This window comes from Passer montanus, unplaced genomic scaffold, assembly GCF_014805655.1.
Source record: "Passer montanus isolate IOZ18808 unplaced genomic scaffold, ASM1480565v1 scaffold7, whole genome shotgun sequence".
Classification (NCBI taxonomy): domain Eukaryota; kingdom Metazoa; phylum Chordata; class Aves; order Passeriformes; family Passeridae; genus Passer; species Passer montanus.
The window spans coordinates 16469186-16491685 of record NW_024372147.1 but is presented as its reverse complement, the minus strand read 5'-3'; the positions used below and the strand labels follow the sequence as shown (position 1 = coordinate 16491685).

The window sequence follows — 22500 nt, the reverse complement described above, 5'->3', positions numbered from 1 at the left end:
TATACAGCTATGATAAAACGTAATTTACATTTGTTCAAATTTTTTCTAAATTTTTTATTCTTTCATTTAAAAGTTAAAGTTGCTAAACCTTATATGTTTTACGACACCATAAAATGTCTGCTAAAGTTAAGCCTCTTGTGGTTTTTATGGTTGCAGGTTTTTTAATCTCTGAATGACCTGTGTTCTTGAAATGCACACAAATGCAGTTTGACCTACTGAGCATAAGAATAGCTACTGAGCTATTCTTACTCTGTTCACTGTGTGTAGTCACACCATATATGAAGATGAATCACACACAGAATCACTAGGTTGGAGGAGACCTTCAAGATCATTGAGTCCAACCCATGCACTAACACCTCAGCTAAACCATGGCACTGAGTGCCACAACCCATCTTTCTTTTAACCACATCCAGGCATGGTGAGTCCACCACCTCCCCGGGCAGGCCATTCCAGTACTTTATCACCCTTTCCATAAAAAACTTCTTCCTAATATCCAACCTAGATTCTGGTTTGTATCCATTTTAATTTTTTTTTTAAAAACCAAACCGTCCAACCAACCAAAAAACCCCACCGCCAAAAAATACCCAAACAGTGAACAAAAGAACACAAACAAAAACCCCACCCAACCCAGTATCTATTTTCCAGATAGAAAAGGGTTAAAGGAAGAAGAGAGGAAAGTATCATGCAGGTATTTTTGTGTAATGTCCGCTGAAATCTTTAAGAAATTATTAAGTGTTAGTATGTCTCTATTACAAAATTTCTCTTTATTTTTAAAATTAATTTGTCGACTTACTTAGTGTCTCCCCAAGCTATATAAGCAATAGAAATGGCTTAATGACATCTAGAGAAAGGATCTAGTAGCATTAGGTATCAGCATCCCAATCTTATGAATGATAAGCAGAGCATTAACTTAGATAAATCTGAGTACTGAACAAAGTCCGGCAGGAAATTTGTCACAGAAAATGTTTTCATATTTCTTGTGTATCTTTTTTTAAAAGCAGAATATTTCAAGTTTTTCTTGTGACATGTACAGCTACTACAGAAATAGGTCAATAAATACAGATGCAATTCTTGAGTATGCAGATGTGAGAAAGGTAGGCAAAAGTTCAAAACTAGGTGAGAACGTGTGTAGTCTTTCCCTGTTTGAGGGAAGTATGCAAACTTGAGGGAGCAGTTAAAAGTTAGTGTGCATAGAAGGAGATGTGAATGTGAAAATGTAATGACATGCATTGAACCTTTTGTTTTGGCTAAAATTTAAAATAATTTAAAATGTTTCATTTGGCAGTATAAGTTGCCTTTAGTTTGAATGGGGTACACATTTCAATAAGTGAATCACATAAAAACGTTGTTCAGTCATACCTCTCCCCTTGCTCCTCAAGGGAATTTGCTGTTCTCATTCAGAAAAAGTTGTCTGTCTCACGGGTTGATTAAAATTAACTTTTTTGGAACCTAAAAGTAGCAAAGTAACTAATACTGTCTGGAATTAAATCAGGTAACCTTGACCAAACAATTAACTCATCCTCTGTTAAATCAATATTTACTGATGCTAATACTGAAACTAGTTCCAGTAGTTGGAGTTACAGCCATTCATTTAGTGTCTTTATTATTAGTAATTAGGTTCTTGTCTTTCTCCAGTTCTATTCTCAAAGCTAGTACTTGGCTTACTTGTAGGAAGTGGCCTAGTCTGTCGACCCAGAGTGTGCGCTCTGCACACAGCTGAAGTTACTTTGTGAGGCTGACAGCCCTTTCTGGTTGTGTGACTCCATGAGAACTGACACAAGTTCAGGTGCATGTTGCTGCAGCCCCACTTAGACTGACTGCTGTGGAGCCATGGCTTGGAGCTATTTTAGCAAATAAGCTGTTGTAAATAACAGGGAGGGTTCCAGCTGTTGAATTATCAGTATATTCTCAATGGATTATTTTTTTGCCATACAGCTGGAGTGTTGCTTTTGTGGCAGGTTCAGTTCACAGAGGTTCTTGACACCCCAGTAGCATTCTGTCCATTCTCAGCACTCCTAGTAGGGCACTTAACTGTGACAAATGATGAATTAATTTACATTGATGCACTAATGTGGTCATGAAGCTCTCTACTAGACCTTTATTTATTCTCTTTTCATTGTATAATATAGTCTTTGCTTCTTGAATCAGATTATGTTCTTTTGGATGTTGAATTATCTTCAAACAATCTAATATAGGTTGATCTTACCCTTGTTTGGGGAAGGATTTTCTTCAGCGTGATATCAGGTCTGCAGTAGCATCGCAGTGTTTGTTCTGCTCCTGAACTAGCTGAAGAGAAATTGTGCCAGTGTTTTTCAGATCCTGAAAGATGCTTTGGTTCATATCTAGTATTGCATAATCTAACATACACCTAATGAATATGTGTGATAAAGTGGGAGATGCAACAGCAAAATTGCAGTAACAAATACTAACGTTTGATAATGGGATTCCAATGTAATAGTTACAGTAATACGTCATATTAGACTAGCTTAATATTTCTCTGACCTTCAAGCTTACTTATATTACTCTTGAATTTATGCTTATTAGCAAAAAGCATCCTGCTCCCAAGTATGGGCCCATTAATAGGATTAAAACATGGATTCCTTTTCATTTGAAAGGCAGGAAATAAAGAAAATTGTTGGAATATAAGTTCTGAAACTGTTATTTTGTCTATGACCCCCAAACCAGCATCAGGATAAGTGGAGAAAATACTCTTTTTATATTATAGCCAAATTTATTATTTCCTAGATACAGGGGGGGTTTTTTGCAGTGGCTAAATGCCTTTTTTTATAAAACTGTGTATTATCTTCCAGGCCTGTAACTTTTGAGTGGGGGGCTGTTTTCAGTGATGTAACTTTTTACTGTAATAGAATGAGATTAACACAATCACTTGGTTGTTAATTGCAGGCTGGCAAAAGAAAAAATCATGTATGAAAAAGAAGCAAAACAGCAAGAAGAAAAGATTGAAAAAATGAAAGCTGAAGCATGTGATGATTATGGAATTAAGAAACAGGTAAACTATCCTATAACTTGTTTTATAAAATCCTTATTTGTTTTCATTTAATCATAGTAATCTTTAGATAGAGGAATCTCCTATACTTTTTTCTAGACTCATGTTATGTAAATATTAGACTAAAATCCTGACATAAAAAGCAGCCATAGAAATTTCTTTAAGGTGTTAAATTACAAGGATTATAGTTTATATGTATGTATATGATTACTTAGTACTTTATGTCGTCATGACTGTTACTCGCTAACTGTGTGTGAGGCCATCATGAACTCTTTCTTGGAAATACAGAAAGCCTGTAGTGGATACATGGTCTGGGTGGATGTAGGTAAACCAAGTGCTTGCTGCTAACTGGAAATGTTACAGCAAAGTGAGAATGCCCGATAGTTAATATGAAGGGGAAACATTTCAGCTCTTGAGTATACCAGTATCCTTGTGGTAAAATCACAAACCTCAGAGAAAGAAAGTAGTGGGTATGCAGCTGTGGAGGTGCTGGAGTTTGTAGTGAAGTCATAGATTAGGAGGGGGCATGCTGTTCTTTGGCCTGCTCCAGAGTATGGTTTAGTGTCACTGTTAAGTATGATTACATTTTTTCTTGGAAGGTTTACCACAAGGATGGTGGTTGCGGGCAGTTGGTACATACCCTTTTGGGAGAAAAGTATAACATCTACTCACAAGAGGAACTTGGGTTTGGGAGATTTGTGTTTATTCTCTACAGAAGAGAATGAAATGTCTATGAAATGTCTGTGTTTCACTATGGTACTCATATTATTTCAACTAACTATGTTACCTTTTGATTATGTTTTTTGTCCAAGTATTTCCCAGGTGCTTTCTCTCAAATCTTCACAGAAATCAAAACTGTACTAAAATTATTTTCACTTAATAGTCATAAATATAACATTCTGGAATCCTGTCTTTATTTTTAAACAATGTAAGAAAAGATTAAACAAAATTCAAATACAAAATTAACAAAAGATAGGAGAAAGCCCTTTTAGAAAAAGTTAAACCAACTTTTTTTAGTAAATTAATATTTCAGTTCATATATCTATGTCCTGCCTTGCTTTCATTATGCCATGGGAGTGAAATACAAATAAGGAATTTGTATATAAATAAAGATTTGATTTATGGAACAGACCTGTCTTCTGCCTCACCAGACTGAGACTTGAAGATATACCAAACAGTAGCCTTTCTGAAGATCTGGTGCTAACAAGAACTAATGAGTTAAATTCCTATTTTTAGTGTTGCCCATTCATCAGATTATTTGACTGTATCATGTTGTTTCCACAGTGACCTGCAAGATATCATGAAAATCAAAAACAGGGATGGCTGTGAACTTCTGCTGAAATTGTTACCTACTACTTGAAGGTCTTTTTAGAGACCAGTGACAAAAGCCTTCACAGAAAACAGTCTTGATTAATTTAGAATTGCCCAATCTACTTTGAAAGCAATCCGTTTCTCCAATGATGTTTTCACTTCTTGTTTATTTAGTGCACTTTGCATTCTGGAAGTTAATATTTTAGGTTATTAAAAACTTGGAGATTTCGAAGAAGGTTATATGGTTCCAGGAGAGTTTGCTCAGAACAATATTTTGGATACAGTAAAGACTTTGAGATGTTTTTTCAGAAAAAATATCTCTAGTTACGCATTTTAAGAATTGCTTTTAGTTAATCTCTAATTTCCATTCTAGGGTGCATAACTCTTAAAATACAGTTGTAATCTTTATTTTGGTAATGAAAAGTAACATTTAGGGGGTGGGAACAAATTCAAGTCACTTGAGACTAGGAGAGCAGTTTAACTATTAGTTTAGCTGAGGTTTTGGCTAAATCATACATATATATATATATATGTGTGTGTGTGTATTTATATACACACACAAATCAATCCAGAGTTCAGGGAGGGATTATTAAAAAGCTTAAAAGCAATACTTCCTCTTGATGTAGTACTGTTTTCATTTAGCTTTCTAGTTACAACTGGGAACATATAGTTTTACATACAAAAGTGAATACAGAAAATTTCATTTTAGAGTGAAAGATGCCATTCCTACAGCATATGTAGTCTTCACAGTATGTCTGGTCTGTAATGAGGGATCAGTCCCTTTGTAGAACAATAGGGTTTGATTCAGTATTTTTCTTCTAACTCCTTATGCATTGGGGCAACTCATGGTTCCAGTGGACTCAAGTCTTCTCTAGCTGAGGCAGCGACCATCTGGAATGGTTGGCCTTGCCTGAACTGTCCAGAAGGGCGTGCTTAATGAGGAGCAGGTTCAATACCAGAAAAACAAAAAGGACAGTTTTCTTGCAATGCTGTTAGATGCTGAAGATTCCATTGTAGTGTGCAAGAAGACTTTGTTATGGTAATAAATATTAAAATACTTCTGATTTATCCCATCAGGTACAATTTCTGCTTATAGTTTCTGTGGGTAGCAAGAAGTAGTGTAGTTCTGACTCCCTGTGGATTTTGTCTTAATCAAGTCTTAGTTTCTACTCAGTTATAGCAATTCTCAATATATGAAGACTTTCCACAGTACTTTATAATACTACTTTAATGGAGAATTTTCACACAGTATAATTTGAGTGCAGACTAATGATAGAAACCTGTAGTTTTCTGTACTGCTGTGGTTGTTGATGTTCATATATAAATAAACATCCTTTCACAGCTCATGCTTTTATTTTGAGACTTCTGAGCCAGGGGAAAGCAAGGTATCTACTCTGTGTTTCCTCTCTCTGGGATTGTAGATATACTCTGGTGGTTTTGCTAACTGGCAACATTTTTACTGATAAGTGAGTGGTAAATTTTCAGGTTTTTAAATGTAATTCTGCAGTTCCAAGTTACTTCTTGAGTAATGTCATTTCTAGATTAATTTAAAATCCAGTGGATTTAACACAGAATTTAATCGCTTCAAGTACATAAGAGTATATGTAGTACATCTTGCTCATACACAGGTTTTTTCCAGTATTTGTGAAAACTGCAATATTTCTCATGCTTTGTTGGGTGAAAGAGTGCCTTCTGAACCAGCAAAAAAGACATGCATTTGGAAACTATTTTGGAAAATAATGCGAAAGATGGTAATTTGCTGCTGATCTTGTTATTGGTGGGCTTCTTGTTGAAAGAAAGGTTGTAATGTTCTAGAACTTCTTAAATGTTGTTTATCTTCAAATAAATATTCTGGTTCGTTTAGTTGGCTTTTTACATTCTTAGCCCTTTCCAACCCCTCCCCACCGACTGGTTCGAAGTTTCTTTCTTCTTACAGATTGAGTAAGATTAGATTAAATGTGGAGTTTTACATAAATCTCGTTATTTGCATAAGTACTTTTTCTGCTCCCTAAGAATAGATGATCTTTGTTTAATACTATGAATTCTAGCTCTAGATGCTTGGTAGAGTGGCAGTGGAAATGCATGTGAAGACCTAAGGCTTCTCCTTATGTATTTTGACAGTATCCTTAACAGAAGCACAGTTTGTTTACTGAAAAGCCAGTAACTTGGAATTCTCTGGACCAAGTTCAATACAGGATCCTTAACACAGACCTGGTATTAAAGATTATTTCAAACTTTATGAAAGAAACAAAATTATGAAAAAGCATTCCTGTGATCCTCCTTTTCCACTTCTGTTTTCCAAAGAGTGTTTTCCTTCTTATCTAGGCAGACAGAAGTATCTTCTGGATTCCAGACTTTATGTCTTTAATGTCCTAAAGTGATCTGCTTTAGATGAAACAGGATTAGGTCTTACCTGAGAGGAGCTGCAAAGAAAACTCATTTGAAATACCAAGGTATTACATCTAGAGGGTTTTCTCCTCCTCCATCAGTATTCATACTAGAAGTGGTAGGTAGTTTATTGTTGACACATGGCCATTTCTTGAGGCAGTTAAGCACTGTAGAAACAAAACGGTGTTCCCCAGTTTTTTATTGCAAGGTCCTTCAGGAGTCTTTTGATAAATGTATTTGACATTTATCAAAACAGATACAACCGCAAGTGTGCTGTTGTATTTGGTATTTGTGGATAGTTCAAACTTCTTTTGGTCCTGAAAGCAAGTAGAACTCATAAAATTGTATTTCCTACAATTCTTGTGTGCATTTATGTAGGGTTTTTTTGTGTCAAAATTCACCTTAATTCTGTATCTGCTTTGAGTTTCTGCCTTCCCTATGCCCAGCTTCTTGCTACGTTATCTATGCTGTAGTACTCCATAGATCCCTACATCACAATCCTGACCAAGTACATTGATATTACCAAGGCCCAGTACCTTGATACTACTCCTTGCTACTACTGAGAAGTACTGCAATGGTGTGGATTTAAGTTACAAATATGGATTAGCCTACCAGTAGCCTTAGCATGATTATTTATTGTGTGCTACTAATCTTACTTAGTGGAATTACTAAATTTTAGAATATTTGGTGTTTGTAATACTTAGAGATTAACTTTTTTCTTTTAGTCTCTGTCCTGCCACCAGATATGGCTGTAATTAGTCAGTGGATTCCAAGTGCTTTACAGACTTTTTTGAGGAACAGTAGTTCAAACCAGTTGCATTTGTTTTTGCAAATAATTATCTGCATGTCTTTTCCTTACCTCTGCCATCTTTGAGTAGATCCATACTGTTAGGATTATCTGTGCAATAGACAACAGGCAAGTGATTATGTGACAGTATTTAAAATCTAGACTATATATTAATTTTGTATATATAATTGGTAGATAATGACTCATTTACATTTGTCATGGTTTTTAGCCCACCTCTTCTGTTCAGAACACTACTCTTGTCACATGAAACAATACTGCCATCATACCCTGTGACCTCATACCAGTAGTATATCAGGGTGTCCTTCTAAGAGCAAGGAGAGCCCTCAGGAGTTTGTTTGGGGTTTTTTTGTTTTGTTTTGGGGTGGGGTTTTTTTGTTGTTTTCAAATTATTTGTGGATCTAAATCTCTTCTTTAGGTGTGGGTCAGTTGGGAAAAAACCCAAATCAACATACTCTGCTTCTGTTTTTTGTAGCTGATAAAACTAACATCTCTCCCTCCCTCATTACTGCATTTTTAAAAACTATTACATTGTTCTTATATCAGCCCACAAGGTTTACCTTTTCTTCCCGTTATCTTCTCCCCACTAGGCTGGGAGCAGGAGCAGGTGAGCTGCTGCCTGGTACTTAGTTGCTGGCTGGGGATGAAATGCTCTGGTCTGGTCTGGACTTTGAGTTGCTGCAGTGCACATCACAGAGGTGGAAATGACTGCAGTGCCTGGCATTGGAGTTTGGGTGGCTATCGTGCTTGTCACCCTTACATTTCGTCTGAAAGTTGGGCAGAATTTTGGTAGAATTTGAAGAATAAACACTTTTAAAAATCCAATCATAAGGCTTATATAATTGTTTGAGCTTTTGACTTTATTATGTATATTTGTAAAAGTAATTAGTGTTATCTGGGATTATCAGCATCACTTGAAAAGAAATTAGTTTATGCAGAAGTTAAATCATAATGTCTCCACAAAATTCCTGTTCTAGTCTCCAGCTGTTTGCACCTACTGAATATAGTTCTAGGATTTATCATCTTTCTCATTTTTATTCATCATTGCACCACTGGTACATATAAATAAAACTTGGGTAACCCTTTGGAAATCAGTCAAATGTTGTTTTGAATAGAATTATTTGGGTGGATTTGTTTATTTCTTAGAGCAGGCAGGACTATAGCTTACAGATTCAAGATTTACAAGCCTTCCCAGATTGCTTATCTAGTGGCACATATCAAATAAGTTACTAACTTCATACTATCTGCTTAACAAGCTTTACAACACACAAATATTTTGTATCTGTGTGGCACAAGGACATTCTCACTCCTGTAGGTATTCTACTACATAAAGCAAAAGGCATCATATAATGCAGTTTATGGCACACCTCATTCTATGGCTGTTACATCGACTGATGAAAGTGTAGAATAAGAAACTAAAGTTTTTTCTCTCAACACCAAATGGTCTAAGTGACACTTAAAAACTTGCTGATAATATCTTGTTACACAAAGCCTTTCTGAATACTTAAATGCATTCTTAGCTACAGCTTAACATCCCTTTTACAATGACCTTTTGGTACAGCAGCATTAATACTACCAGGACAATACAACATAGGAATGACAGAAGGCAAATGCCATTTAAAGGGAAGGCTTTCTGTTGTAGGTTATCCTGAACAGAGATGTTTCATATCTAAATATCTAACAGATTTTAATTTCTAAATAGATTTAACATTACTGAGCAACTCTGCACATCTTTTTTTCTTGGTGTTTGGTGTTCAGATCCAGAAATGCTCCATGAAATAAGTGTTCCCTTTCTTAAAACTGAGGTTGTTTTCTTTAGGAGGTGGCAGGATTTTCAGATTCAGTGGGGTGCCAGTTTAGTAATTTTGTTCAAAGTGCATGGTGAGAATAATCTTTCTCCTAAAATGAAGCACAAGGATATGTAATAACTTTTTATGCATGATAAGCATCAAAAATATGAGCCTGCTGGTCTTTGCTTTTCATTTTTCTTTACCTTTGTCTTTCAGTCAGAGCCTCCTGCAGTCTGCACACAATGTGATCAATAACTCAATAACTTTTTTCATGCAGTAATTATCTCTATGGGGTATTATCTGAACATTTTTTTTCTTTATTACCCAAAAGATGCAGGAGATATTTATATAACCAGCTGATCCCCTTTTGGATGAAGCTGCTTCATGACAGCAGGAGAAAGTTTGTTCTAAATAGACTTTTTAACAAATGCTGAAAACCTTACTAAGCTGTACTTTTTGGCTAAGGGAAAGATTATTCTGAATACTGCCTTGCACTTAATACTTGATATTCAGTTAAGCATAGAGTAAATGGAAATGTGCTGTAAATTAATGGAGTTTTAAGCAATTATGCTAAGTGAATGTCTTTTAAGAAAAGAAACCTATTCAAAAGATAACTACAACTGTTCTGAAGTTCCTAGCTAATGACTAGATTGCTGATTTTAAAAACTTATCCTACAAGATAATGTTTCTATCTGAAACATATTCTAATTTCATTGTCTTCTGATTTTCACAGATCGAGATCTTACAAGAGTCACGAATGATGATTCCAGACTGTCAACGCAGACTAGAAGTTGCACATGCAGAGCTTACTCAACTACTAGTAAGTATTGCATCTTACCCCAACTGATGAAGAAGTGCTGCAGTTCCTGGATAAACAACTGCAGCAAATAAAAACTGGATTAAAGAATTTTCTGTAGGTCCCAAGACCAGCATCCTATAGGATACCAGTATTTTGCTTTAGATAGCAGTCTTTGCAGACTTGGTCTTCTGTCTGTGGAGACTGTGTATGTGTTAGAAGCTGTCCTTAATGTAATGTACACTGAACGTACACTTATCCCAGACTGTGAAAATGGACTCAGAAATCCTGTGCTAGTTCCCTCATTGGAAAAATCAGTTCACCTACTTTAGATTTTATAGATAGTATAAATGTATATAATGTGCTTGTAGGGAACTGAAATTGTCAAGTACTTTGGTTACTACTCTTATTATGCCATGGACAAGTCAGAGGAGTCCTTGCTGAGTATTGCTTAATGTTTTAATACTGAAGTGAGCAGTACTGCCCTGCTTTTTAAGATAAAAATACCTTTAGGAATAAAGAGTATGTTGTTACAAAGACATTCACTGAGCCTATACTATGTTTGGAGATGATAATGCTTATTTTAAAAGCTGCCTTCTCATCAAGAATTCAGTTACAAATGTTGGTACACAATAAGTGGTACTGTGAGGCTAAAAATACACATCCTAAATTATGTCCCAGATGTAGTGATGGCTAAACTGTAAATACCTTTTTAATGGAAAAGTCAAGGTGTCCTGATCTCAGGTAGTCTGCCTCTACTGTTTGTCAAAATAAATGCTCAGTATCTGGCAGGATTTAGGGTCTTTTTGTCATTCAACTAGTTACTGAACAGTTAGTCTAAATTTCAGTGGCATACAGAAATGGCGCTATTGATTCGTAGTATGCAAATCTAAAACAAGGAATAGAGACAGTTACTATTGCTGTTAAGAATTTGGAAGTCTTCATGTGTTGCTTTCTGTGCTTAGCTCACCTTCAATGCATTTATTAAAATGTACTGTATCCTAGTATGTTTTTCAGTTGTCAGTCTACTTAAGCATTTTTCTAAGAGTACTCTTGATCTAAAGTTCTTACTTTTCCCTTGGTTTTAGATATTCAGCACTGTGAAATAAAGGTATGCATAGGTCAAATCCACTTGCACATGACAGCCATTATCTGGGACCTTAAGCAGGACAAAAGAATTTACCTGTGCTTTGAGTAACATAGCATATGTGTTTTCAAAAATTATATAGTCCTCATTTCATAGAATGGTTTGGGTTGGAATGAACCTTCAAAGATCATCTGTTCCAACTTCCTTGCACTGACCAGGAAGATCTTCAACTACATCAGGTTGCTTAGAGCTCCATCCAGCCTGACACTGAGTATTTACATGGATGTGACACCTACCACCTCTTTGGGCAACCTGTCCCAGTTCTTGACCACCCTCCACTGTAAAAAACTTCTTTTTATCTAGTCTGAATCTATTCTCTTTTAGTTTAAAACCATCACCGTTTGTCCTGTCACCACAGGCCCTACTAAAAAGCCTGTCCCTGTCTTTCTCGTAGGCCCCCATTAAGTACTGAAAGGCTGTTGTGAGGGCTGCCCAAAGCCTTCTCTTCTCCAGGCTTTACAAACCCAGCTTTCAGCCTGTCCAAAAAGAAGGTGCTCCATCCCTCTGATCACCTTTGTGGCCTCCTCTGGACTCCCTCCAGCAGGTCCATGTCCTTCCTGTGCTGGGGCCCAGAGCTGCTGCAGCCCTGAAGGTGGGGTCTGAGCAGAGCAGAGCAGAGGGGCAGAATCCCCTCCCTGGCCCTGCTGCCCACCCTGCTCTGGATGCAGCCCAGGACACGTGTGGCTCTCTGGGCTGGGAGTGCCCATGGCTGGGTCATGTCCAGCCTCTCAGCCACCAGCACCCCCAGGTCCTTCTGGGCAGGGCTGCTGTGATCTGTCCATCCCCAGCCTGTGCTGGTGCCAGGGCTGCTCTGACCCACGGGCAGCACCTTGCACAATGGACTTGTTAAAACACATGAGTTTTTCTATGGGCCCACTTCTCAAGCTTGTCCAGATTCCTCTGGATGGCATCCCATTTCTCAGTTGCAGAAGCTGAGCTACTCAGCTTGGTGTTATCTACACATTTATGGATCTTACTTTCTATGTCATTAATGAAAATATTAAATAACTGGTCACCATACAGAGCCCTAAAGGACACCACTGGTCACCGATCTCCATCCAAACATTGAGTCATTGACCAGTTCTCTGGCTGTGACCATCCAGCCAATTCCTTATCCAGTGAAGAGTCCACCCATCAAATCCACTACTCTTCAGTTTAGAGAAGGATGTTTCATATAGTCCACAATGATAATTCCCTTTCTGCAGTCTTTAAGGACTTCACCTGATTGCCATGACTTTTTAATTATCATGGAGAGGAGCATGGCAACTGCATCAGGCAGTTCCTTCAGGACTCTGGCAAGTATCTTGTCAGGTGCCATAGACTTAGGTACATTCAGGTTCCTTAGGTTGTCATGAACCTGATCTTTACTTAGAGTGGGAGGGACTTGGCTCTCCCAGCCCCTATTTCATAGTCCATCCACTTGAGAGGTGTAGGAAGATGCTGCCAGTAGGACAGAAATATTGTTGAGTACCTCAGCCTTCTCCTTATTTGTTAGCAGTTTTTTACCTTCTTAAATTTAATCCCACAACAGTTATTTTCAGAGTACTCAAAAATGTTGCTTTTGATTACAGGAAAATGAAAAAGAATTGGAAGAAGCTGAAGAGTATAAAGAAGCACGTTCCATACTGGAGTCAGTGAAGCTGGAAGCCTAGCTGTTTTCCAGTTCTTTCTTTATATGCGTTAGCACGGGGTCCATTCCACAGTTTCATTTGACTATGGCTCTACTACTATTGTTGACTTGCTAAAGTTCCCTTTATGCAAACTGAGCTTTCTCTAACTGCAAGGTGCATCAAATAAAGAATATTCTGAAACATTTGTGTGTTCCATATTCAGGCAAAATAGATATATTTCCAGTTCACCTCAATTTAAAAAAAAAAAAAATAAAGCCCATTTAAAGTAAATGTAATAGTTAAATAGAGAACTTAAATCTGAACAGTTCAGGCTAAGAAACAAAGTTTGGCTGTGTGAGGGACCAGTAAATACTTTAGAATGAAATAGCATTATAGAATAGTTTGGGTTGGAAAGTTCCATCTAGTTCCAGCCCCGACATGGGCTTTAGAAGCACCTTATATTTGAAATAATATACATTATAGCATAAAAATCTGTACTGAAAGAGAAGGCAGACCAAATAACCCTTCCCAATCACCTATCTTTCTGTGGTGCAATTTTCTTATCAAGTATGTATTCCTTGTTTATCTTTGAGTCCAAGACAAGAGCTGACTCCAGATCTTGCTCAATGTGCATGGCACTGAGTCGAGCCCAATTCATACAACTCCATCAAAATTCTTCTACTTTTCAGGCAACAGGATATAGCAGGTGACTAGTATATTGTGAGTTGCATCTGCTAAAAGAGTTCTGGACTGAACGCTTTTCCTGAAAGCACTTTGGCCTGATACTTTTTTTGAATAAAGTTCAAACCCCCAGGACATGAAAGAGAGCTAAGGGGAACTCATGGGTAAGGGAACAACACTTAGTCTGCCCAGAAGACAATTAAGACATTATGTACAAAAGCTGTGGTTTTTTTCAGAGTAGCTTCTCTAAAGCAAATAGTAAGTTCTGTTGATAAACAAGAAAGCTTTTTACATTAGTTTTTCTAGTTTGAAAGTGTTCCGGCATGTTTCTTAAAGGCAACACAAAGCACAGTGTACCTTTTGTGTGGTGCTAAATTGAATATTCAATAAAATTATTTGTTAATTTGCCTGAGTTTGAGTAAACTGCTGTCTCAGTACTTATTTATGTACCTTAAGCACATTTAGAGTGATGTCTACTTCTCCATCACTCTTAAGCACTGCTCTGACGAATCAGCACCAAAAGACTGCTGATTGAATCAGTCAGAATGATCTACTTTTGACCCCAGACCAGTACCGTAGAGGGCTAAAAGCTGAAACCTGTTTTGACAGTACAGTTCCGTAAGAGAGCATGTGTATATTCTTACCAGCATTGTGTTTTAGGCATGGAACTGCCAAGTGGACACTGCCTGGGTCACAGCACATATGAACTTCTCTTGAAGAAAAGGTTTCTTTGGATACTCATTTCACCCAGTTTCTTCTATGACCTTCACTGGGAAAGGTGGCTGGAGTGCACAAAGTGGATTGTGTGTCTCAGCTAAGAGATGGCAGCATGAGTGCTTGCAGCCATTGAGTGGAGTGTGGTGAATAAATGCTGAGCTAAAAAGGAAGTGTAGGGAGATGCCAAGTCTGCTGGGTAAAGCAGGGTTTAAAATAAAAATTTCTCTTGAGAAGAAGAAAGAATACACACTTCTGGAAAACAAGCCCAAACAAAAATGATGTGTAGTTGCTGAGTACCACAAGCAATGCATATGAAAGCTAAACAGGTGTGACCTATAGTGGCTGAAGGCAAGTAGGATTGTGACACGGCTTAAGCTGGCATTTAGAATGAAAGTCACATGGCCTCTAACTACCACACAACCTTTAGGGAAAGTTTCTTAGTGCAGTAGTTTCTAGAGTGAGTGATTTCTCATGTTTGCCTAATATGTCTCTGTCCAAGCCATTTCCTAGCTCCCTACTACTGCATCATGGACCAAGATGATACTCTGCCCTACCACTAAGTTCTCTAAAAATGAGCATGTTCTATAGTACAGGAAGTAGCCAGCCTCCCTGATGAAAATCAAGGTACGTATGTTCACACCTGAAAATACTTTGTCTCCAGATGCCTCTGGAACTGTCCAACTTCTGAAGGGACAGCAGCATGTTTTCAGACTGCCAACATACTTTAGGAGAAGGAAAAGCTAACTGTATACAAGTATTTTGAGTGAAATCCACAAAAAGCCTAAACCACAGAGAGCTGTTCTATTTCCCTATAACAATATCCTGTTTTGGCAACCCACTTTCCGCATCACTGGGTGAAACCTTTCAACAGACCTGCAGTCAATATGCATTCTAATATTTGGGGCATGAGGGGTGGGGGACAGACTTCAAGTCCTTGGTCTAACTCAAGAGGTTCAGATCAAGGAAGATGCTCAGTAACTGAGCCACACTTACTCCTGATAGACTTGGGTCCTCAGAATTGCCATATTAGTATCACAGGTGGCTGCACAGCTTCTTAAGACTGGGCAATCACCAAGAATCTACTACTAAAATTGGATGGTCTGATCACCCCAAAAGGGTGATCTTCAACAGACCTGTATGATGAAAGAAGTAGAATAGCAAGTGTGTGCATTTAATATGTGGGTGATACAAGGGTGTTCAGTATCTTCAAGGATAATATCAGAAGTCAAAAGGTTCCTGACAAACTGGAGAAAATTTAAAATACTTCTTTTAGTAAGGACATACTTAAATAAGAAAATAAAGCAAACTTCGACATGGCAGCAGCAATTTTCTACTGCACCAACATAGGAAAAAGTAAACACTGGACACCATATATGAGAGATACAGAATTTTAGTGTATTATACGCAAAACATTAGTTTAGCTCATAAGACATGGGCAACAACCTTTACACTCCTTACTAGAAGGGTTTTATCTAGAAGCATTACTGCAGCTAGTAGCTGCAACTAAAAGGGATGAACAAATAAGGATTCAGAGGAAAACAGTGAAAACTACTAAAAAGACTGAAAAATGGTGAATGCAAAAGAAGGAACAAATCCAGACATTTGAGCCTGGAAAACACTGAGGGTAGCAGTGGTAATAATCTTCAAGCATAAACAGAATTACAGAGGAAAATAATAACTTCTTCTTGGCAGACCAAGTAAGATAATAAGCTTGCGTTACAATGAGAGGGGGAAAACATTGGACAGGTTTCTTCCTTAGGAAACAACTAAGACAAATGAAGCTCTGGAACAGACTGCCTGTGGAGGCTGTTGGAGCTGCCTTCCTAGAGGTCTTCTCTTGACCAGGCAGCTCAGTCACTCATGACACTTGGACCGCTGATCCTGCCTCATATTTACACATGAGGGAAAAGCATCACAAGGTGGATGAGCGTTCATCCTTTCTCAACAACACTTACCTCCACACTCAAAAATACAATAGAGTTGTTACACAGCTGAAATTAACGACTTTGAATACAGCACAGAAGAGATCCCAGGAGTCCCCTCAAAGGAGACAATTCAGTGATACCTGCCTGACTTTTCAGATGTTGCACTTCACATTACAACTCAGGGCAGTCAAGGTGAAAATGCTCTTCCTTAATGAAAGGACCAGATGAACTAATTTTTTCTGACTTTCCACTTCCTATTCATGTTTCTGAACACTCATCAAACACACACAATATCAAAAATACTTCAGGTTCCCACTTGTCATTTTATTTTATGTGTTAATTTGTGCACAAATGAGCTCATTCAGGGCAAAGACAGAAGCAAGTTTGAAGTATAGCTGAAATCAGAAGGATGGAACTTGCAAGGTAAGAAGTGAACTGTGGGCCCTGCTGAAAAAACTGCAAGAGAAGTAGAAAATTTAGTTCAAGGTCTCACTGTTCATACAGATGCAAAGTAGGACTACAAGCTGAGGGAAGGGAGAAGAAAATGTTTTGTCTATGGCCTAACCATCTTAACAAAGCTCACATGTGATCTCTCAAGTGAACCCACTTCGAAGGACACTGAATAGAAAATACAAAGGAGAACCACTTCTGGGTTCCCTTCCATGTGCAGTCTTGGCTATGCTCTATTACCACATGTAACAGAGGGCTCATAATAAATCCAAATTATGGGGTTAGGACTTCAAAGGTGATGGCAAAAGGGATGTGTAATTGCCACCTTCCCCAGTTTTCTGAATACAAATTTAACCACAGTGAAAAAAATCAGCTCTTGAACTGTGCAGACTGCTGGCTAGCACATCTCAGCAGCCAGCATTTCAGGGCAAACATCACCACTCTAGAACCACTCAACATTAACATTACCTTTAAAAGAAAGCAGAAAAACTTCTATAACAGTTTTGTTTTCTTACTGTTCTGAAGTTACTGTAGATGTTACATTAGATGGAAGGAAACCCAGTAACCCACAGAAAGAGCCTCAATTAATAAGGTTAACAGAGGCTGAATAGGTTGAAATTGGAAAAATAAGCACATTATTTATGTATCAATTACTACTTGCTCTCCATTTCAACAAAAGGAAATAAAATTTTCTCATCTTTCCTAACAATCCAGAGGCCTCCTTCTGCCCCTGCATAATTAGCAGTAAATTTCACCACAGCTCTCCATAAGCAATCAAAAAGGCTACCTAATTAAAAAAGTAATTAGTTTACACAGATAGATATGAGTGGGTAGATTAGTTGATGAAAATAAAATTAAATTCCTCTGGATGCTTTTAGTGACTCAGCTTTCTGCTCTGTTACAGCTTCTACACATTTCTAAAGGAGCAGGTTAAAAATGAGTAAAAAATACTTCATTTGTAAACGAATAGAGTATCTTTCAAAACCAATTGATCAGATTTGGCTCGTCTTCTGTTTTCAACACAGAAGATAAACTTCACATTTTATGAAGTGTAAAAATCAGTTCCTCCATAAAAGAACTAATGAGTTATGTTTCATTTTCTCAGATCACTTACACAATACCTAGGCACCAAACCGAACCAATGAAAGGAAGGTTTGAACACTTAACACCCAGAACATTACAGGATTTGTAAGAAGCCAGAACAGCTCCTGATACCAGACCTGACCAAGGGGTCTTTTCCCTAGTCATTCTGCCATCAGCAGAAGTCAGGAAAAAAACGTGTTGTGCAGGACTGCAGTTTTCCTGAGGGTAAACATGCACCCTTCACACTTCTGCCATTTTCCCAAATGAAGGAACCTCCATTGCATTTTGTGATGGGAGCAGGGAGCTGTATTCTCACACTTGAGCTGGGGTATATGTGGGGAACACAAAACCAGTAGCCAAAACTCAAAGGAAGACAAGTATAACAAGTATAACTGTAATCCTTGATGACAACTAGGAAGCTTTGTCAGAGAAACCAGTGCATTAAGAAGCTTCCTTCCTCAAAGATTTTATCATGGCCAGTGCCTACTGATAGACCTCACCTCCATGAATGCATCAAATACCACTTATCACATTAAAATAAAATTGCTATAAGGAATCTAACCAGCATGAGGGAGGAGACTGCCTTTTTAACAGTGTGGGGGAAAAAAACCCGCAATGAACTAAACATTCTTTGTTAAGCAAATTAAACAGCTGTAAACTTAGGTTTTATACTTTTTTAAATTAAGAAGGTTATAACTGAAACTAAAGTTTTTAACAGATATATAAAAATATACAACTGCTATATACTGAACTTTGGAAACCATTTGTTTTTTAACGTGCCCGTAATAAACTCTCATTTTGTTTGCTATTTTTGGAGTGCTGCCCACCAATTCAAGGAATATTGAGTCAATTGGCAATTTCTGGCTACCATGTACTCATGAGAATCCACTTGGAAGACATCTGAAATTCCACATGTATCCTCAGACACAGTAGATGGAGCCAGTGGGGAGGAAAGAAAAGCTTTTGAAGTGATGAAAATGAAGCAATTTTCACACCAAAGCTAACAAACCTCAGATTACTTGGTCAAACCAATTTTAAATTGGTAATTAGCAACAATACCAATACACTGTTCACCAGCCTACACAAAGTAAGCTGGTGAACCTTGTCCATTTCTAAATATCATTGAGCTTATAGAAAGACAGACCTAAAAAGCCATCATATTAGGTCTTCACTGTGCCAGGGCAAGAGGGCAGAACCCACATCCTCACTACTAGCCCCTTCAAAGGAGCCTAGATCTGAGCTGACATCAAAACTCCTTTCATTAAACTTACCATTAAGAGGAGTGCTGTCAGAGCAACATCACAACACTTCACAGAAATGAGGATCAAGGTAAGAATGGTAAATTTTTTTCAAAACTGAACATTCTGGATAAACAGAAGATTCCAGTCCCTTCTGCACCAAATGCAACACCTTTCAGAAAGGGTCCAATTAACTTCTAATAAAAAAACTCAATTAGAACTAGACCAATACTCTATTTAGACATCCAAATACCAAACTTCACTCAAAAATTACATCATCAGCTGCCTATGATTAAAAGCACTTCATAGCTGGCTTAATGTCAAAGATATATGCTACTCTTCACATAGAGTTCCTTCAGAAATACACAATTCACTTCCCAGTTTATATCTCCTTCAGGAAGCTCAAACAGGAAAACGTAGAGAATGCTCTACAGGTCTGCAGGCAAAAGGAAAACCCGCACTGTGCAGATGCTTGACTCGCCAGAGGGATAAACTGTACCTTGTCTTAGATTACTAGGCAGAGTAGTAGACCACTATTACAAGGACAAGTTACCAATAGCACTGCAGTTTCATTTGGTTGTTATTCAGAAAATTAATTTGTCTCTCCAATCCTTACTTCACTTTTCCATATCAAAAAAATTCCAAAACACCCCCACAAAAACCTAAGTGTTTCAAGTTTGTTCTCCCAGTGGTGATGTCATGATTATTTCATTTTCATACTTCTGTCCTCTGGTATAAGTGAACAAACTACACTGAAGTGTAAACTGAACTTTAAGTTTACATACAAGCTTCAGGAGTTTTTGACTGTTTTAAGCACAGACCTTAATCATCTCAGGATTATGCCAGTATAATACAGGTAGTTAATACTGTTAACCAACCAGAAGCAATTACTCCCTTACAAGAGAAAAATCACACACATTGCAAGATTAACACATGAAAGGTACTTGAAATCTCCAGCTGTTTTTTAAATTCTTCTGCACTAGAACCGAGGTTGTGAATGGTGGTAAATCTGATTAAGTGCCCAGGTGGACAGGAGAGGGCAGGATGAAGAGGAATGAGCTGAATGAGCTGTCTGTTGCCTGCTAGTTAAGCTAACTCTGGATGCTAACTCTGGACTACAGGCTGAAGATTAATCCAAATGCATACCTCAATCCAAAGAGAGAATCACCCTGCCTTCTGAAACCCAAAGCTGTTCAAAACCACATACACTGTGCTGAAAATAGAACCATGGCAAGATAAGGATAACATTCTTTTCAATCACAGGATAGAAACCTTATAGAGATGTTACAAGACAAAACATTCAACCTTTCAACTGCCTTTTGAGCTACAACTAGGTAAGAGAATTTAACCAATGCTTACATGGAAACTGGCCTGCCTTGAGCTCTTATTTCCACTAAGAATCTCAATAAGCAATCCAAGGAGCCCACTACTGTTTTCAAACATTGAATTCAAAAAGGAACACACTCATCCTGACTGTATCAGGCTATTTTAACTCTGTCTCTCTAATTTTCTCCCTGCAGAGCAAAAACCAGGCACACTCTGAGGACAGCACAGGAGAGGAGAGCAGTGACAGCTGGGAGCCATCTAAAGTAAGGAAGGCCATTTGCAAGGAGGTTTCCTCCCCCAGCATGTCACCATCCCTTGCAATAGACTCTCTCCTGCACCCCCTCACTGCTTCATTAGCTGTAAATGATGTGGCTTAAGAAGGAAACACAACTTTTTTTAACATTCAGAGAGATCAGCATTGCACAAGGAGACTTGATTTGCTGATTACCAGCAACCAAGCCCAACACAGGGTTCTGGTATCTTCCGAGTTTGGACACCCCAACACACAACTCTAGTTCATCACCCTCAAAGAGTGGAAATTACGAACACTACCCTTGCCTCCAATACTAAAAAAGAAAACCCAGCACTTCCATTTGAAAACCACTCTCACATTGCCCATCTGAGCATGAAAAAAGCAGTAATTATGATAGAGTTCCTGGACTCACTGAAAAAGGCCACTTTCAGCCCAGTCTTACAAGATGGCACTACTGCCATCATGTTCTGCATTTTCTGTGTCTATCATGTCAAACTCTTTCATGCCACATCTCTCAGGTGCACACTGATAGAAGTTCACCCAATAGTTATTACCATTAAAGAAATAACTATTATTCTAGGCAGAAAGTAATTCACCTAGAGTAGACTTCATTAATGCCAAGAGAGGATAAACCTAGTCAGACACCACGCTTGTGGCACGTTATTGCTCCTCTGTGTTGACTGGAAGCCGTCCCACCCATGCTTGTCACCAATGAGGCACCTGCAATCACAAGACCATGGGCACAAGAGTCTTCTCTCAGTCAGGGTCAGGCAAAGGAGGTTTCAAGGCTCTAATAATTTCATGTCTGGTCACTATTCTACAGATTAATAAAATACTTTCTCTATCATACTGCAGTTCCCCAAACACATTGTTTCTCCCAACACACAAAGTACCTTCTGCCCATTACAAAATCTCCTACCTTATTCTCAACTGGAGCATAAAGAAAAACTGATTTTCCCATCCTGTATCTTCCCCAGCAACAGAAGATGCAAAATTCTGAGCGCTGGCTCTCAGCTTACCTTGTGGCACTCTGCTTACAGTAAACACCTCCCGTGGATAGCCTGTGTTTTCAGTTGAGAAGGAACAGCTAGATTTAAATGTGAGGAAACCCACAAGACTTAGTTGAGGTTTTGCAAGTCCTTGCTACAGCTGAAGCATTAGAAAACTGTACCACATTCATGACAACTTTAGGAGACAGATGCTTCTTTGTGCAGAATTTCAAACACTGTAAACCATGGCTGAACTATCAACCACTGGCCAGGAGGAGAGAGATGTGCAGGCAAAAGCTTTGTGTCGGCGCAGAAAAGAGAACACAGACTAAACAAACAATGGTAGAAATGTTCTGAAAATAGTAGAAACCCAAGAACTCAAAAAGAGTGTTTGTTGAGAAAACATTTATAATTTTCCAACCAGTAAGAGAGTCTCCTGACAATCCTGATTTTTTTTTCCTACACATTATCTGCAATTTCTCTCAACAGAATCAAATATTGAAAACTGAAAAACATTTTCTTCTAGAAGAAAAAAACCAACCAAACAACAGCCTGAAGAGTTGTCCCTTAGAACTAACATGATTATGGTCATAAATATAGGTACTGCCAACAGGATATCCTGTACTAGAGTCTGCCTGGTGCTGGCACTCCATTGTTGTACAGAGTAGCAAAAAGGGAAACAAATGCCAGTGTTTTGGATGGGCATGTATGTATATCTATCTTTAAATATATATATATATATATATAGTAAACACCTTAAGACTACAGAGACTGTTACAGTGAAAACACAGAGGTAGTCAGTAAAAAAAAAAAATCCAAAACAACTAAAAAAAAAAAAAAAAACACCAAAAGAAAATCAAACAAAAAAAATCACCTCTCCATGGTAGAATATGGTAGAACAGGACAAGTCTTCAACCCAGGGGCCATCAGTGCTCCTGGAGCTCTCTTCTCCCCTGCTGCCAAGCACAGCCTCCCCGCATTTTT

The 22500-nt window shown here is 38.0% G+C and overlaps 1 protein-coding gene across 2 annotated transcripts in view; it reads left to right on the top strand.

Annotated features, from left to right (window-relative positions):
- TBCA (tubulin folding cofactor A) overlaps positions 1-13947 on the top strand; it is a 26262-nt gene extending 12315 nt beyond the window's left edge. Inside the window, exons 1-4 of one of the 2 annotated variants that reach the window (XM_039729769.1) lie at positions 200-418; positions 2905-3010; positions 10035-10121; positions 12816-13947. In XM_039729769.1, the coding sequence (XP_039585703.1) occupies positions 369-418; positions 2905-3010; positions 10035-10121; positions 12816-12896 (324 nt within the window). In that variant the 5' untranslated portion in view covers positions 200-368 and the 3' untranslated portion in view covers positions 12897-13947. Of the gene's footprint in view, positions 1-199; positions 419-2904; positions 3011-10034; positions 10122-12815 lie in introns of those variants that run through there. The other variant, XM_039729768.1, reaches the window with a different exon arrangement.
- Positions 13948-22500: the final 8553 nt, after the last annotated feature.